Raw genomic sequence first — 16,363 nt, 5'->3', positions numbered from 1 at the left:
AAGAGAGAGCAAGTTGGAGTCGGTCCAGGAAGACACACAGGAAGATGTAACGGTGCTTGCTGCATGTCTAATCTTTTTAACATCTACATGAAACCGCTGGTTGAGGTCGCCTGGAGATATCAGCTGGGTAGTCACCCATATGTGGATGTCACTCAGTTCTATCTCCCACTTTCAGCTGATTCCAGGGAGGCTGTAGAAACCCTGAATTCGTGTCTGGGGGGGAATTGAACACATGAACACATGAACACATGAAGCTGCCTTATACTGAATCAGACCCTCGGTCCATCAGAGTCGGTATTGTCTACTCAGACCTGCAGCGGCTCTCCAGGGTCTCAGACAGAGGTCTTTCACATCACCTACTTGCCTGGTCCCTTTAACTGGAGATGCTGGGGATTGAACCTGGGACCTTCTGCATGCCAAGCAGATGCTCTACCACTGAGCCACGGCCCCTCTCCCAATTGTCCGCTTCTGTTGCCACCTTCCACCAGTGAGTTAAGACTTCTTTGTTTCATTGGGCATTCCCTCAGTGATCCCTGCTTCCTAACCAATGTTTAAATTGCCATTTTAAAACTGTTTTTAATTGTTTTAATTATGTGTGTTGGGGAGTTGGTTTTTAATGGTTTTAAAATGTGGTTTTATCGTGTGTGTTTTAAATTGTTAGCCACTTTGGTGACCCTTGTGAGGGCAGAAAGGCGTGTTATAAATGTTGTAAATAAAAAAAAATAATCTCCATCCCATCCCTCAAAATGAGGGTGGAAAGTCCCGTTTAGGTTGCTCCACTTCGTCCTTGGTGTTGTGCAAGGCCAGCTCTGTGAAAAATAACATCTCAACAATATTTGATCTATTGTCGAAGGCTTTCACGGTCAGAGTTCATTGGTTCTCGTAGGTTATATGTGGCTGGCATCTTCAGAGGAGTAACACTGAAGGACAGTGCCGGCCACAGCTGCTGGCGAAACGTCAGGAAAGAAAATACCAAGACCACGGTTACACAGCCCAGATAACCTACGAGAACCAATATTTGATCGGTTGCGTGAGGAGCAAGCGGACCTGGCTTGCTTGACTGAAAGCTGGCTGGCTCTGACCAGCTGGGTATAAAGTCCTTCACCAACTTCAAATTAGAGGACGGAGTGGGGTAGCATTGCCTTTCCCTGAGTCTTTCTCCATCGCTAGATACCTGGTGGAGAAAGGGACTGGTTTTGATTGTATGTACCCTATGCTGGGCACCAGGGACAGATTGGGGATCATTCTAGTGTACTATCTGCCTAGCTTATCAGCTGGGTCTCTGGCTGAGCTGATGGAGATGGTGTCAGACTTGGTGCTGAGAACCCCGAGGATGATTGGCCTTGCGGTTTTCAGCTTACATGCCATGGCTGCCTTGTTGGGAATTCATGGCCGCTATGACAACCATGGAACTCCCTGCCCCAGGATGTAGAGAAAGTCGACATATAAAAACCAACTCTTCTTCTTCTCCTCTTCCACCTCCTCTGAAGGTTTGATGATTGCCAGAATCCAAAGAGCATTGGTCTTCTTTTAAACTATCTTTTTGTTCTGGCTTTACAGCATAGTGAGATTTGCCTATGCCTACCTGCTCCAACCAGCAGAGAGCTAGTCTCTGTCAACTCTTTTGCCAACCAGAACGGGCAAGGATCCAGTTTGCAAGTGGATACCACCCCCTACCCCCAAGCACACCTCAGGCATCAATAAAATAGATGTAGATCAAGAGAACACAACAATATCTCAGTCTCTGACTCAAGGTCCAAAGTCAAGCAGAATATGAGCCATTCGATCTTCAAGGTAGGTACTAGACCCACTACAACGGAAGCAGAATGGTCTGTTACCGAGACTGGCTGAAGAGGTCAACCTAAGGAATGACAGCAATAACTAGATAATACTTTGAAGATGTGTTGGCAACAAAGAACCATAAAGTCAGAGTGATGTAGTGGTTAGGGTATCACACAGGTTCAATTCCCCACCCACTCCCGTCATGAGTTAAAATAAGGGGGGTGGGGTTCAATGGCCATCTCTCCTGCATCCCTTTAGCGCTGGCATGAAACTGGAAGGAAATGATTGCTTGGCTTAATTTCCTAGCTAACGGTCTTGTACCCTCAGCGATAATACCAAGGCTTGGATTGTGGTTGGTATAAAATTACTGGTTTTAAAGGCACAATAACCTTTTTGATGTAATAGGCAATGAATACCGTTGAACCTTTTTCATTCAGAAAAGGTTTAAAGTGGTTTTACTCCAAGTTAAAAGTTAAAAGTGTTTTCTGATACAACAGAAGTATCTGCCCGGTCATTTTCCATTACCTTAACCCTTCTTTGCCAATCCTTGGCTTTTTTTTTTTTTTTTTTTTTAAGTACATAAACCTTTTCCCAATTATACAAGTGTGTGTGTTCTGTGGAGCATACAGAGTCAGCTATGCAACATTTTACAGTGTTTATTCTGCTTGTAGAATTCAGATTTTGTGGCTGCACACTTTTGTTGGTTGTGATGAATGTGGGAGCCCTTCATTTTGGTCTTCGTATCTGAAAAAAAAAACAGTGGTTAGGATCTATTTTTAGATTTTTTTTACTTCTTTTCAGTACTTAAGGGTATCTTGGTCAGAATTTCTTTGTCAGTGAATTTGGAAAAGCATCAAAGTATAATTGTAATTAAAGTTGCCTACAGTTTTACAATTAATTGAAGTTGAGGAGTTCCAGAATGCTCTGACTGCTACTTCTGCAGTCTGTCATCAAGGACCAAAATTTTGAGGACAGGGTTGGGCGGGGAGCAGAGTAACAGTCATCAAAGAACAGAGGACAGTTTCAGAACAGAAGAGGAGCCCTGTTTAGTCCCTCTACTCCGGCGTTTCACATAGTGGCAGCCAGTTACCCTGGAGGGCCAACAAACAGGGCACAGAGGCTGAGGTCTCCCCCTGATCTTGACTCGTTGGGCTGGTATTTATAAGTTTACTTTGTCCGTAGAAGGTACTGGGTGCTAGTTATTTGTGGTGTGGAATGTCTGTTTCTGGCTCTAATCTGGACTTTCATTTGCCTAGTCTAGCAAATAGACCACTCCCCACATTACTATATGTGGATAACGCGGTCATTTTATCCTACTCTGAAGCAGCTATTGATGTACCATTCAGGAAAAAATAGTTTGCAGTCAAGAGGTTCCTGTTCTGAAAAACAGACCTGGATTTCTGCGCCTTCCTGTTACCAACTTTTCTTTCTTGGCGAAGGTTGTTGGAACAATGGACATGGTTTGGTTTGAGGCACAGATGTATAGTAAGTGATTTCTAGCCATCCTCCTGTTGTGGTGTTTGGTCTGATTAATAATTACTACCTAGGGCAGGAGTGTCAAACATGGCCTGTGGGCCGGATTCAGCCCCTTGAGAGTTCTTATCTGGCCCATGAGCCAGCTGAGGCAGCCACCTCCCACTCTTGATCTGGGCTTGCGAGCCCTCTGTGGGCTTGCCAGCTGAGGCAGCCACCCCCCGTCCCAAATAAATGTTATGGTACACATGGCCCAGCCCAACCAAGTGACATTTATTTCATATCTGGCACTTGTAAATGAGTTCGACATCCCTGGCGTAGGGTTTCATGAGGGCCAACTATTGGTCCTACTAGATCTTTCCAATGTTGTATCAATTAGTAGAAGAAGAAGAAGAGTTGGTTTCTATATGCCGACTTTCTCTACCACTTAAGGAAGAATCAAACCGGCTTACAATCACCTTCCCTTCCCCTCCCCACAACAGACACCCTGTGACGTAGGTGGGGCTGAGAGAGCTGTAACTAGCCCAAGGTCACTCATGCCTCTTTATTGCTGTTACTGGATTTATCAGTAGTCTTTGAGACTGTGGACCATCCCACCTTACTGAGACATTTGGTTTACTTTAAATCATTCTTTAGGGGCAGGATTCAGAGAACTGCTGTGGAAGACCAATTGTTTTCAGAGACCAGTTGTCGTCAGAGAAGACAGTTGTCTTCAGGGGTATCACAAAGCTTGGTCTTCTCTCCCATGCCAGTCAATCTCTATGTGAAGCCCTTGGGAGAAATCATTCATGGTTTTGGAGTAGGCTATCACTGATATGCCGATGATGCCCCGCCCTATATTGTTGTTTGAGTTGTCTGATTCTGTAATCCCAATCATATTGTATTGTTCGTTGGATGCCTTGTGTTGTCTGATTGCATCGTTTTGTGTTCCATAATCCTCCTTGAGTCGATATGATAAATGTGAGCTGTAAATAAATAAATAATGTTTATGGCTGATCCGCAGTCATGGAACATTTGGTCTGTTGCTTTAAAGATGACCAGATAATGTGTTGAATGAATGAATGAATGAATAAATAAATAAATAAATAAAATTGGTTTGGAAGCACAGTGTTTTTGACTGAAGAGGACGCCTCTATTAGTAGGTCCAACACAAGCTAGTGAGAAGACACAAATGTTAACTAAAAAAAATTAAAGAAACTTTCACACTAGCCCAATATTAAAATTGTGGTTGCCATCTAGTGGGTAGTTCTGTTTTATTCAGAAGGTTGCTGTATTACTGGCTGATTATAAAAAGCATTATTTCTCTGGATTACCTGTGATGTCATTGACCCAATGAGCTTTCTGTGGCTCAGAAGGAGCTGGTAACTAAGAATTAAATATTGTCACTGGATGTGCCTTCTAACTTCCTGGTATCTATTCAGCAGGAAGTGACAGGTTCCCTGTAGGAGGCTCCTTCCTTCCTTCCTTCCTTCCTTCCTTCCTTCGATTTGTATGCCACCCATTCCTGACAAGGTCAAGCTCTGAGCAACTCACAACAAAAATATAGTGCAATAAAATGCCGCACATTAACACAATTAAAATGCAGTACATCAATTAAAACAGGCGCCAAACTCCAAGCAGTAAAAACAATATCAGGCAGCCATCCAAGGGGAGGTCTCAGTCAAACAAAGCAACCCATAATGAAAAGAAGGAAGGGGAGGGAGAGGGAGGCCAGCAGAATGGAAACCGTCGCTGCCCTCAACCATATGTATGGCAGAACAGGTCTTACAGGCCCTGCAGAACTGTTTTAAGTCCCTGATCTCAGTAGGCGTAGTGTTCCACCAGGCGAGGGCCAGGGCTGAAAAGGCCCTGGCACTGGTTGAGGACTGCCAGATACTTTTTGGGCCAGGGATCACCAGTAGGTTCTCTCCAGCAGAGCAAAGAACTCTTTGAGGGGTGTATCGGGGGAGGCAGTCCCATAGGTACGAAGGTCCCAGACTATTTAGGGCTTTAAAGATCAATACCAAATTCTTAAACCTGATCCTTTAAAGCTGGAGGGGGGTGGGCTCATGCAATAGAGACTCATGCAATAGGTGCCGAATGTAACAGTGGAACAGGTTCTTAGGGGATCATGCTGGCATTTGGGGCTCTGGTTTCAGATCACATGGTCTTGCTTTAAGAGGAAATTGTCTGAAAAGCAGGCTAGCAAAATAAGTATAGGGGGGGGGGCAGGGCACCCTTGCAGCAGCTGATGGAGTTGTCTTCATCGGTTGTCCTAATGCCACTTTTGAGGTCTCTCTATTACCGTTTAGGCACTTAGAATGCTGTTCTTCTTCCAGTGTCTCTGCTGGGGGGAACACATCTTAATATTTGCTTTTTACTTTCTCACTTAGGTCAATAACATAGGAAAACTGAAAGATTTTCTTCTGCAATACAGGAAAGATTACATTAATGCCTACAGGTAAGTGTTGTGTGAGGAAGAATGGAAACTGGGGGGTGGGGGGCATGGGAAGTGTGGGCCAGGAGGCTGGTGCGCGATGCACGCGTGGGGCTCTCTTTTACTAACCTGTCAGTTTTTCAGTCTGACCACTGAACATAACAGACTGCCTGTATGGATGTCACATTGAAACAGCTATGGTGACAAAGAATGTTGGATTTGGTTGTTGAAAAGATTGGTTTCTATATCTGCCTATTGCAAAATACTTGTTTCATTTGGCAGTGGGGGGCGGGAGGTAGGTTGCCAACCTCCAGGCAGCACCTGAAGATCTCCCACTATTACTGTTGATCTCCAGGCGACCAAGATCAGTTCCCCTGGAGAATGGCTGCTTTGGAGGGTGAAGTGTATGGCATTTTACCTTGCTGCGGTCCCTCCCATCCCCAAATCCCGCCCTCCCCAGGCTCCACCCCCAGAATCTCCAGGTATTTCCCAACCCGGAGCTGGCTACCCTGGGAGGAGGTGCTCTGTGAGAATATCTCTCCGAAAGCGGGTTGAGGCCCTTTGATTTGCTGGCAGGCTGCTGCTCAGTGTGGAGGGGCTCATCGGTCAGTAGCCCAGCATTTGCTTTTGCGTTCAGGAGGTCCCAAGTTCAAATCTCAGCCTCTCCAGTTCATAGAATCATAAGAGTTGGAAGGGACCACCAGGGTCAACTAGTCCAACCCCCTGCACAATGCAGGAAATTTACAACTACCCGCCCCCCGCACACCCCAGAGACCCCTACTCCATGCCCAGAAGGTGGCCAAAAAAAACCCCAGGATCTCTGGTTCAGGGGGTCATATGTGGCCTCTACCCTAAGGCTTTGGAGAGCAGCTGCCCCTCCGCATAGGACATCCCAGTCCAGAGGGACCTCTGCATATAACGTCAGCTGCAGCTGCAGGGGACATTCAGTTTCTCTTCGGGATTCCGTTATGTCTCCGTTGCCTATCCCAATTCCCCTTCCCATCTTCGCCCCTCTTTGGGATGTGGTCACATTCCTTTGAAGCTGCTGTGGGGACAGCTCTTGCGTTATGACGCCCCTCTTGATGTCTTTTTGGGAATTATTCGTTCTCACCACTAGGTGGTAGTGTGCACATGCTAGAAATTAAGAGCAGCCTTTATTTCCTAAATTGCACCTAATCCAGTAATACCTCAATGACACTACTGGCTGTTATTGAGCCAGAGGCGAAATTGCAGCACTTGTTGTTATTTTATTGAAAGAAAAGAGTGAGAAATCATTTCAAAAAAGTTCTTGCATGGTCTCTCCTTTGTGAACCTGGCCTGGGGGAGGCACTGAACACATGAACAGGTTCACCCAGGCCAGGTTCACAAAGGAGAGGCCATGCAAGAACTTTTTTGAAATGATTTCTCACTCTTTTCTTTCAATAAAATAACAAGTGCCGCAATTTCGCCTCTGGCTCAATAACAGCCAGTAGTGTCATTGAGGTATTACTGGATTAGGTACCACAAGCCGAGCTCCAGGTTGTTTTGTGGAGACCGCCCTGGCCCTGGCCAGAATCTGCTGGAGGGAGGGAGGCAAACCAACAGGACATAGAAATTCTCAGGCTGGGAGAAGAAAGGAAGGGCGGGCGTCGAATGTCTGACTCCTACCCCTCCACCTGGCTTGTCCAACCCCCAACATAAGAGCTCCCCCCCTCTTAAGAGCTCCTTTCTAACCTCCCCCCCCCAAAAAAAAGAATAACAATTCAGAGAGTCAAGAATGATGAGAGGTGTTTACAATGTTTCAGGTACAAAAAATAAAAATGCTGGAAGTAAAACTCTCCAGTTCTTTCATTTTGGGAGTGCAAGAAAGCTTTCTCGCATCTCCCCACCCCCACCCCCACTCTCAGTGGCAGGCAAAGAGGGGCAGCTTCTCTCAAGCCCTGTGTCCTGCAAAGATAACACCCACCTCAGTGTTCCCAGCTACTGAAATACCAAAGGCCCTGGCTCTTATACTGCCGATAAGTTGACCTCAGAGGTTGTGGTCCTTTGCAGCCATACTCAAGTAGTGTAGCCAGTCTGTGCCTGTGGAAAAAGAGAGAGAGATAACAAGAGGTGAACTGCTGGGTTGGAAAAGAGGTCCATCAAGTCCAGCATCCTGTTGCACACGGCAGCCAGCCAGTTGCCCTGGAGGGCCAGCAAACAGGGCACAGAGGCCCTGGTTTTTATACCCCGATGTTCTCTGCCTTTAAAGAGATTCAAACCAGCTTACCATTCCTTCCATTCCTCTGGGAAGCCAGCAAAGTGTAGTGGTTAAGAGCAGTGGTTTGGAACAGTCTGTTCTGATCTGGAGAACCGGGTTTCCCCACTCCTACACACAAAGCCAGCTGGGTGACCTTGAACTAGCCACACTCTCTCGGCCCCACCTACCTCACAAGGTGTCTGTTGTGGGGGGAGGAAGGGAAGGTGATTGTAAGCCTGTTTGATTCTTCCTTAAGTGGTAGAGAAAGTCGGCATATAAAAACCCACCTTTATGTGCTGACTTGCTTCCTAAAGGAGCATTTTTAACATAGGAAAGAAAATATCTGACACCCCTCCAGAACTCTGCCTCCCCATTACGCATAATTGGGGATCTCAGAAAGAGGTTAACAAGTAGCTGGGCTGCTCCATCCACCCAGTGGGAGAAACCAGACCTACGAACTGTCTCTCCGCCCTCCTCCACAGTCAAAAACAGGCTGGTGGACTAGATGGATCATTGGTCTGATCCATCCGGGCTCTTTCTACATTCCTCACATTTGGGGTTTTGAGGGTTAGGCTAAAAGACTATCTCTACTTCAGTTCAAATAGAACAAAATATCCTTCTCTGTTCCCAAAAAATATCTCTGCCTCTTTAAGGAAGGAAAGTCCTCATTAGTGACCCAAGGGAAGAAGCTGTGAATTATGGTGTGGAGGGGTGCCGGCAAAGGCCAGCCATTTTCCTAAATGAAGTGAGGGAAGTCTAAGGGGATGAAGTGCACAGATTTAGGGGGTTACCGCACTTTGTATTCCCAGCGATGTATTAAGAGTTTGAAAACGTTATAAAAAATACCGTTCGCACTTTGTTTGGCCCCTTTAGCTGTGAAGACGTCTTCCAACCATTTATAAGCCGTGATATCCAAAAAAAACCTTTAAAGCGATGTTTTTTACAACGTTTTCAAACTCTTAATACATCGCTGGGAATACAAAGTGCAGTAACACCCAAAGGTTTTTGGATACCACGGCTTATAAATGGTTGGAAGACGTCTTCACAGCTAAAGGGGCCAAACTCTTAATACATCGCTGGGAGTACAAGTGCGGTAACCCCCTTACTCTGTAGAGCTTGTAAAAAACAAAACAAAAAACAGTTGGCTTTTTTCCCCTGCAGCCATGTCATGTCTGAATATGTGCGAATGACGGACACGGAGCGGGATCAGATTGATCAGGACGCCCAGATATTTATGAGAACGTGCGCTGATGCCATCCAGCAACTCCGGACAGAAGGCAAGTCTGTTCAAGGCCGAGGCAGTTGGGGCCCCAAGAGACCTTGTGGAGAAGCATCACGTCTGACTCCTCTTGTCCTTTCCTTTCAGCACACAAGGACATCCATTCCCCACAAGTGAAGCAGCACAGAGAAGCAGTCTTGGATTTCATTGAAGACTACTTAAAAAGTATTGGTTGTCTTCCTCTTTGAAGTGATGTGCGTGTGCATGTTGTCAAGTCACAGCTGACTTATGGTGACCCTGTAGGGTTTGTAGTAATTTCATATTTTTACAGTGCAATCCTGTGCTTAGGCTGGAGGCATCTGAGGATGGCACCGCTGGCGTCTTGCTGTGATTATTTTGTTTCCAGGTTAACCCTGAAAATAGGTTGTTGTAATGTAGCAACTTCAGAAGGGCCCACCTGTTGTGAGTTTCGGTTCACGGTGGGGTTCCAGGGGCCTTAATGTATGTGTGAGTTGTGGGATCATCCTCTCTTAAAATGGCAGAGGAACACCAGATCTTTGTGTTTCTGTGCCAGCGCCATCAGCCTTGAAAGTAAGATAGGTCTGTTAAGCTACTGGATAGTAAAAGATAATATGGATACTGAGCACATTGCAAACCCAGAGGGACATCAATAACAGGGAGGGTCCAAATCTATAGTCAGGATTGAAGAGGTGATCCTGAGGGTGGTATTAAACTATGGCCTGGATCCCAGGGATCTGTTCTGTTAATAGAGGCGCCTTCCTCTGTGGAAGGGGGGAAAGAAGAAGAAGAAGAGTTGGTTTTTATATGCCTACTTTCTCTACTACTTAAGGAAGAATCCAACCTGCTTACAATCACCTTCCCTCCCCCTGTGAGGCAAGTGGGGCTGAGAGAGTGTGACTAGCCGAAGGTCACCCAGATGGCTTCATGTGTAGGGAGTGGGGAATCAAACCTGGTTCTCCAGATCAGAGTCCACCGTTCCAAACCATCGCTCTTAACCACCCCACTACGCTGGCTTCTCCTGGGGGGAAGGGGCTCTGCCAGTGGAGTAGATGTGTGGGAGCCCAACCCCGTCTGTCCAACTAGCCATTATTATTTTTAATAAAAGAGATGACATATTTGAAAAGAGAGATGTATCTGTACAGACCCCTTAGTCCAGGTGAAGGGGTCCACCGCTCCTGAAAGGAGCGCCTTTCTCTTATCACGGAGAAGCAGGGGGGCAGAATCTACAGTGAGGGGAAAAAGTATTTGATCCCTTGCTGAATTTGCCCGTTTGCCCTCTGTCAAACTTCGGTACCTCGTTGCATCTCAGTAATAGTAAACTTCACTCCAGACGTTGCAGAGAGTTTAAAGTTTTATTAAGAAAGCAAACGGGTTCAGCATGTCTATACAAACTTAAGGTCAGAATACAGGTTGGGGAAATACTGGACATCTTTATAGGGAACGTACAAGACATTTGGTTACATCAATGGTAGGACATGAAAGGGTGAGATGCAGCAGAGTTGTTTTGAATGTGAAAGGATACAAGGTGACAATACGGAAGTGTTAGCCGGTGATTGCCCTCTACTAAACCTCCTGGTGAAATTGACTAGATCTCTGGGCTCCCAGGCATAGTTCCGCGGCGCCAGAGATCTCACATCGGATCTCTATGGAAACGCTAATGCCTGGCGATCAAAGAAATGAGAAGGGGGGGTGGGAAGGAGACACGGAGCCTGCTTATCCGGGGCTCGACTGGACGCCCTCGCTGACACTCCGCCTCCCCAAAGACCCTCCCTGGGGTCTCTTGGTTTGGCGGGGTAGTGCCGGTGGAATTCCGCTACCAGGGTGGACGCTTTGACGTGCACAGTGGACACCCACTCATCGTGGCTAGAGTTCAGGTGTTTCCAATGGACGAGATACTGCAGCTGGTCCCTCCGCACCCGAGAATCTAACACCTTGGAGATCTCAAAGTACTGTTCTCCCTGTACCATAATTGGGGTCACAGCTGCGGGTTCGGGGTGCCATTCAGGTGCCGGTACAAAGGGTTTTAACAGACTCACATGAAATACCGGGTGCACCCCCTGTAAGGTTTTTGGCAGTTCCAACTCCACCGTAACCTCATTGATAAGCCGGGAGATTGGGAACGGCCCCACGAATTTTTGACTCAACTTTTTGCACGGACGTAAAGACCTGAGATTCTTGGTGGAGAGGTACACCTTCCCTCCGACCTTTAATTCCCATTGGGGCGCCCTGTGTTTGTCCGCTTGCGCCTTGTACCTCTCCTTCGCCTGCTCCAAATTTTTTACAAGCCAGGGCCAGGTGTTCCTCACTGTGTTGGCCCACACTGATACCTCGGGGGGGTCGCCACCCGGCGGGAGGGGTATGGCCCCCAAAGGCCCGAAGTCCATCCCGTAGACCGCTTTGAACGAGCTTATACCAGTAGCAGAGTGTACCGAGTTATTGTAGGCATATTCTGCCAAGGGCAGCAGGTCGACCCAATTGTCCTGGTGGTAATTTACAAAACAACGCATGTAACATTCTACCACCGCATTAACCCTTTCGGTCTGCCCATCTGTTTGTGGGTGATAAGCCGAAGACAAACCCTGTTGCACACCCACAAGTCCTAAAAATGCTTTCACAAACTTAGACATGAAAACAGACCCCCTGTTGCTCACGACCTTCCACGGAAAGCCGTGCAATCTGAAGATCTGGTGCACAAATAATAGAGCCAGTTTGTGTGCAGAGGGCATCCCCTCGCATGGAATGAGATGAACCTGTTTTGAGAAGAGATCTGTGATCACCCATAGAACCGTCTTTCCCTGGCTAGATGGGAGGTCAGTTATGAAGTCCATCCCAATTACCCGCCAGGGTGCCTCGGGAGTCTCTAGGGGCTTTAACAATCCAGGAGACTTTCCCATCAAGCGCTTGCTCGTCGCACACACAGGACAAGATTTAATGAACACATCGATGTCCTGGCGCATCCCCGGCCACCAGAACTGCCTTCTAGCTAGGTGCAAGGTTTTCACAAACTCAAAATGCCCCCTCGTTTTGGAACTGTGGCTCCATTCCAACACCTCCCGCCGGAGCTCCAGGGGGACGTAGTGTTTATCCTTGTGGGCACCATTCCCGTCCGTTATCTGGAACGGGAGAGACTTGCCCCCCCCACTCCCGCTGAAGAGCCACCCCCCACCTTTCCCTGACTGCCTCTGGGAGGTTCTCCGAGACTGTCAAGGATGGGGGAGTAGAGGTAGCCGACTCCCGAGAGGAGACTGGGACCGGCTCCTCAGCCCTGTCCTCCCACTCTCCTTGAGAGGACTCCCTCCCCTCTTCTGTGACCGCACCCGGAAGATCCCCCGGGACCGCCGGGGAAGGGGGGCAGGGGCCGCCCTCACCTGAGAGGAGCCTGGGACTGACCCTCCCGCTGCTACGTGGGTTTGGGCTCGGGTTAGAACTCCGGCGCTACTCCCCTTCGGTGTCAAGCCCAGGTGTTCCTGGGTAAAAAGGAACCTCACCGGTCATTCGATTCTACATTCATATTGCGGCATCCGGGACAACCCATCGGCCAGGCAGTTTTCTTTCCCGGGCATGTGTTTAATGTTAAAACGGAACTTGGAGAAAAAGTCTGCCCAGCGCAGCTGTTTAGCCGATAGCTTCTGCTGACCTAATATGGCCTCAAGATTCCGGTGGTCCATCCAGACTTCAAAAGGTTCAGCCACCCCCTCTAGGAACTGCCGCCAGACCGTAAGGGCGTGCTTAATAGCCATGGCTTCCTTTTCCCCAATCTGCCAGTTTAGCTCCGGGCCGGAGAACTTCTTTGAAAAACAGGGTCTAAGCACCCCTTGGTCATCCCTCTGAAGGAGCGCACCTCCCATCGCCTTCTCCAAGGCATCCACCTGAAGTGTGAACAGCTTTGAACAATCTGGGTGAGCCAGCACGGGCTCGGAGGTAAAGCGCCTGACACCAGTCAGTCCAAGGCACTTGGTTTTGTGCAAAAGTAGCCTCCTGCCCCTTTCCCTTAGTTTTAAGCAGGTCAGTGATCGGTAAGGCTATTTTGGCAAAGTCTTGGATAAAACCTCTATAAAAATTCGCGAACCCCAAGAACTGCTGAACCTGCTTGCGAGTTCTGGGGGGTTCCCACTCCCAGACCGCCTGAACCTTCTCGGGGTCGATAATCAAACCTTGGGGGGATACAACATATCCGAGAAAGGACAACTGGTTCTGGTTGAACGCACATTTTGACAGCTTGGCATACAAATGGTTGTCCCTTAAGCTACGCAAAACCTCCCGTACCAACTCTCGGTGTTCCTCGGGGTCCCTGGAGTAGATCAGAATATCGTCCAGATAAACGATTACTCCTTTAAACAGTAGATCATGTAGGATCTCATTAATTAGTTGCATGAAGCACGACGGTGCCCCAGATAGACCGAACGGCATGACCAAAAATTCAAATAACCCATAACAACAAGAAAATGCCGTTTTTGCTTCATCCCCCTCCTTAATCTGGACCCAGTAGTAAGCTTCAGCCAGGTCAAGTTTCGAGAACACGCAGCCCTCCTGGAGAGCACTCAGGAGGTCTGGGATTAAAGGAATGGGGTAGGCGTTAGTCTCGGTAATTGCGTTAAGCCCCCTATAGTCTACACACAGTCTGAGATCGGGGGTCCCCTTCTTCTTCACAAAGAAGCAGGGAGAAGAGAATGCGGCCATGGATGGCCGTATGAACCCCCGCGCCAAGTTCTTGTCAAGGAATTCCCGCAGCACCGTTTTCTCTTGGGGGCTCATGGGATAAACTCGGGCTTTGGACGGCTTGATGTCCTTAAGTAGTTCTATGACACAGTGCATAGTGCGGTGAGGAGGTAACAAGTAACAGTCCGTCCCTCAAACACATCCGCAAAGTCCCTATACTCCGGGGGCAACGTGTGCCCCTCAATTGTAGCGGCATCCCCCCCTTCGCCTCCAGGCATGTAGTCCTGGCCGTGCCTCTCGCACTGGGGAGCCCCAAACACAACCCGCCTCTGTTCCCAGTCGATGCTCAGGTTGTGTCCCGCCAGCCAGTTGCTACCGAGAACCACCGGGTAGGAGATCGTAGGCACTACTATGAAGTGGATCGGTTCCCAGTGGTCTCCCACCCCCAACAACACCTTGCGAGAGCACAAATGGACTGCCCCCCCCCCGCAGATCACTCCCATCCGTTTGATGGAAATGCAAGGGCTGGTCCAGTTCTCAAGTCCCGACCTTCAGGCGTTCTACTACAGCCTAATCAATCAAAGTCCGGGAACACCCAGAGTCCAGGATAGCTACAACAGCCACAGGTTCCCTTCCCTGGGGGTTCCATAACACAACAGGTAGCAGCAGCGTTTGCCCCTGGTCACTCACCCTACTCGGAGCCGGTTTGGTTTCATCCAAGGGTGCCCTCCGTGCCGGCTCTCTCACAGAAGGCCGTCCTCGTTTTTTACCGGCGAGGGATCTCTGGAGCGATCCTGAGAGCTAAGGTTGTTTGGACCAAATGCCGGTTCCGCTTGTAGGGCCACTGTCCCGCGCCAGCTGACAGTCCCCTCTGCTTTCTTTCGATCTAGGGTCCAAGGTGGTGTAGACTCCCATTCTCGGGCCGCTCGGTTGCTTGATCTCTCCGCCGATGCACTGGTGCATTTCGCCGCGAAATGACCTATCCTCCTGCACTGAAGACATGCTCTGTCCCTGAAACGGCGCGCCCTGTCCAGGTTGAAGGCCCCTCGGTTCCTTCCATCTCGCCGCAGTTCCGCTGCATTACCCCCTTTGGCGGGAGTCGTGGGGGGCACCTTTGACGGGAGATCCTTGGAGAACTGGAGGGTTAGCTTGCGATTCTCCACCAAGGCCGCCAATTTAATCCAGTCCTCTACCGACTCTGGGTCTCCCAGGGTTAAACATCCATCTAGCACTTCCCAACGCAGTCCTTCGTGGAAGTGCTGGACCTTGGTGGCCTCACTCCATTCCCTTATCTTGCAGGATAGGGATAGAAAGTCCTGGGAATACTCACTTACTGAGCAGGCCCCCTGCTTCAAACGACACATGGCAATCTTTGCCTTCTCCCCCCTGTGGGGGTCTTCAAAACGGCGTCACAGCGCAGACATAAATTCCGTCAGGGATTTCAAGACCCTGGGCATAGTCTCTGCTGCCGTTACTGCCCATTCTACCGCCTCCTTCTCCAGTAGGCTGATCACGTATCTGACCCAGAGTTCTTCCAAAGGAAAGGTTTCCCCTTGATCCTTCATGAACCCGGACACTTGGAGCAGGAAGTGGGGTAGCTGAGTGCTGGATCCGTTGAAGGACACCTTCAGATCCCTGGCGGTAGGGCGCCTGGGTGAGGGTGCCTCCCTACAGACAGGTGGATCCCCGGTGGGTAGTGAGTCCGCTCGGGGTTGCTGCGAGGGCTGTCTGAGCTCTGTCACTGCCCCCATAACTGCAGCCAAGTCCCTCTGCAGAGCGTCCAGCTGTGCCTGCAGGTCCCGGTTCTGTAGAGCCAACGTCTGGTTCTGTCCGCATAGCAGGGCGATTTCCTCCATGGCGATGACGGCTGGGGTGACCGGAGCGCGGGTGATCGAGGGTCCCTCCAACCATTCTCTAGGAATGACCTCCCTGCTTTGCTCTTCCCCTTCTCTGTACCAAGCGGTTAGCGGTCCTCAGTAAAATCCGCCACCTGGTTCTGACACCGCCCGTTCGTTAGTCCCGATTCTCCGTCGCTGCTCGGCTTGTGTGGGCAAGGAGGTCCACGTCGGCAGCTCAGGAAATTTGGTAAGCCCAAGCGGGCGCTGCTCCGGAGTCGCTGCTTCCAGGTCAAAATCAATAAGGGAGGTTGCCCCCCGTTTGTCGCTCTGGCGGAGGACTTCCCCCATTTGGAGTTAGTGTGTGGATCGCGCAGACATACTAATACTATTTACTAACACAAAAATAAAAAGAAGGCTAGAGATTCTGACCTACTGTCAAACTTCGGTACCTCGTTGCATCTCAGTAATAGTAAACTTCACTCCAGACGTTGCAGAGAGTTTAAAGTTTTATTAAGAAAGCAAACGGGTTCAGCATGTCTATACAAACTTAAGGTCAGAATACAGGTTGGGGAAATACTGGACATCTTTATAGGGAACGTACAAGACATTTGGTTACATCAATGGTAGGACATGAAAGGGTGAGAAGCAGCAGAGTTGTTTTGAATGTGAAAGGATACAAGGTGACAATACAGAAGTGTTAGCCGGTGATTGCCCTCTACTAAACCTCCTGGTGAAAC

At 48.9% G+C, this 16,363-nt stretch overlaps 1 protein-coding gene across 1 annotated transcript in view; it reads left to right on the top strand.

Annotated features, from left to right (window-relative positions):
• The window catches only part of STX18 (syntaxin 18), a 66,819-nt gene that overhangs the window by 31,397 nt on the left and 19,059 nt on the right, over window positions 1-16,363 (top strand). The window contains exons 2-4 of the mRNA XM_056855394.1: window positions 5,628-5,695; window positions 9,051-9,174; window positions 9,264-9,333. Coding sequence (XP_056711372.1) covers window positions 5,628-5,695; window positions 9,051-9,174; window positions 9,264-9,333 — 262 coding nt within the window. The remainder of the gene's footprint in view (window positions 1-5,627; window positions 5,696-9,050; window positions 9,175-9,263; window positions 9,334-16,363) is intronic.

This window comes from Euleptes europaea, chromosome 9, assembly GCF_029931775.1.
Source record: "Euleptes europaea isolate rEulEur1 chromosome 9, rEulEur1.hap1, whole genome shotgun sequence".
In the NCBI taxonomy this organism is placed as follows: Eukaryota; Metazoa; Chordata; class Lepidosauria; order Squamata; family Sphaerodactylidae; genus Euleptes; species Euleptes europaea.
Note: the sequence above shows the minus strand (reverse complement) of the source record. Positions and strands in the feature narration are given on the sequence as shown.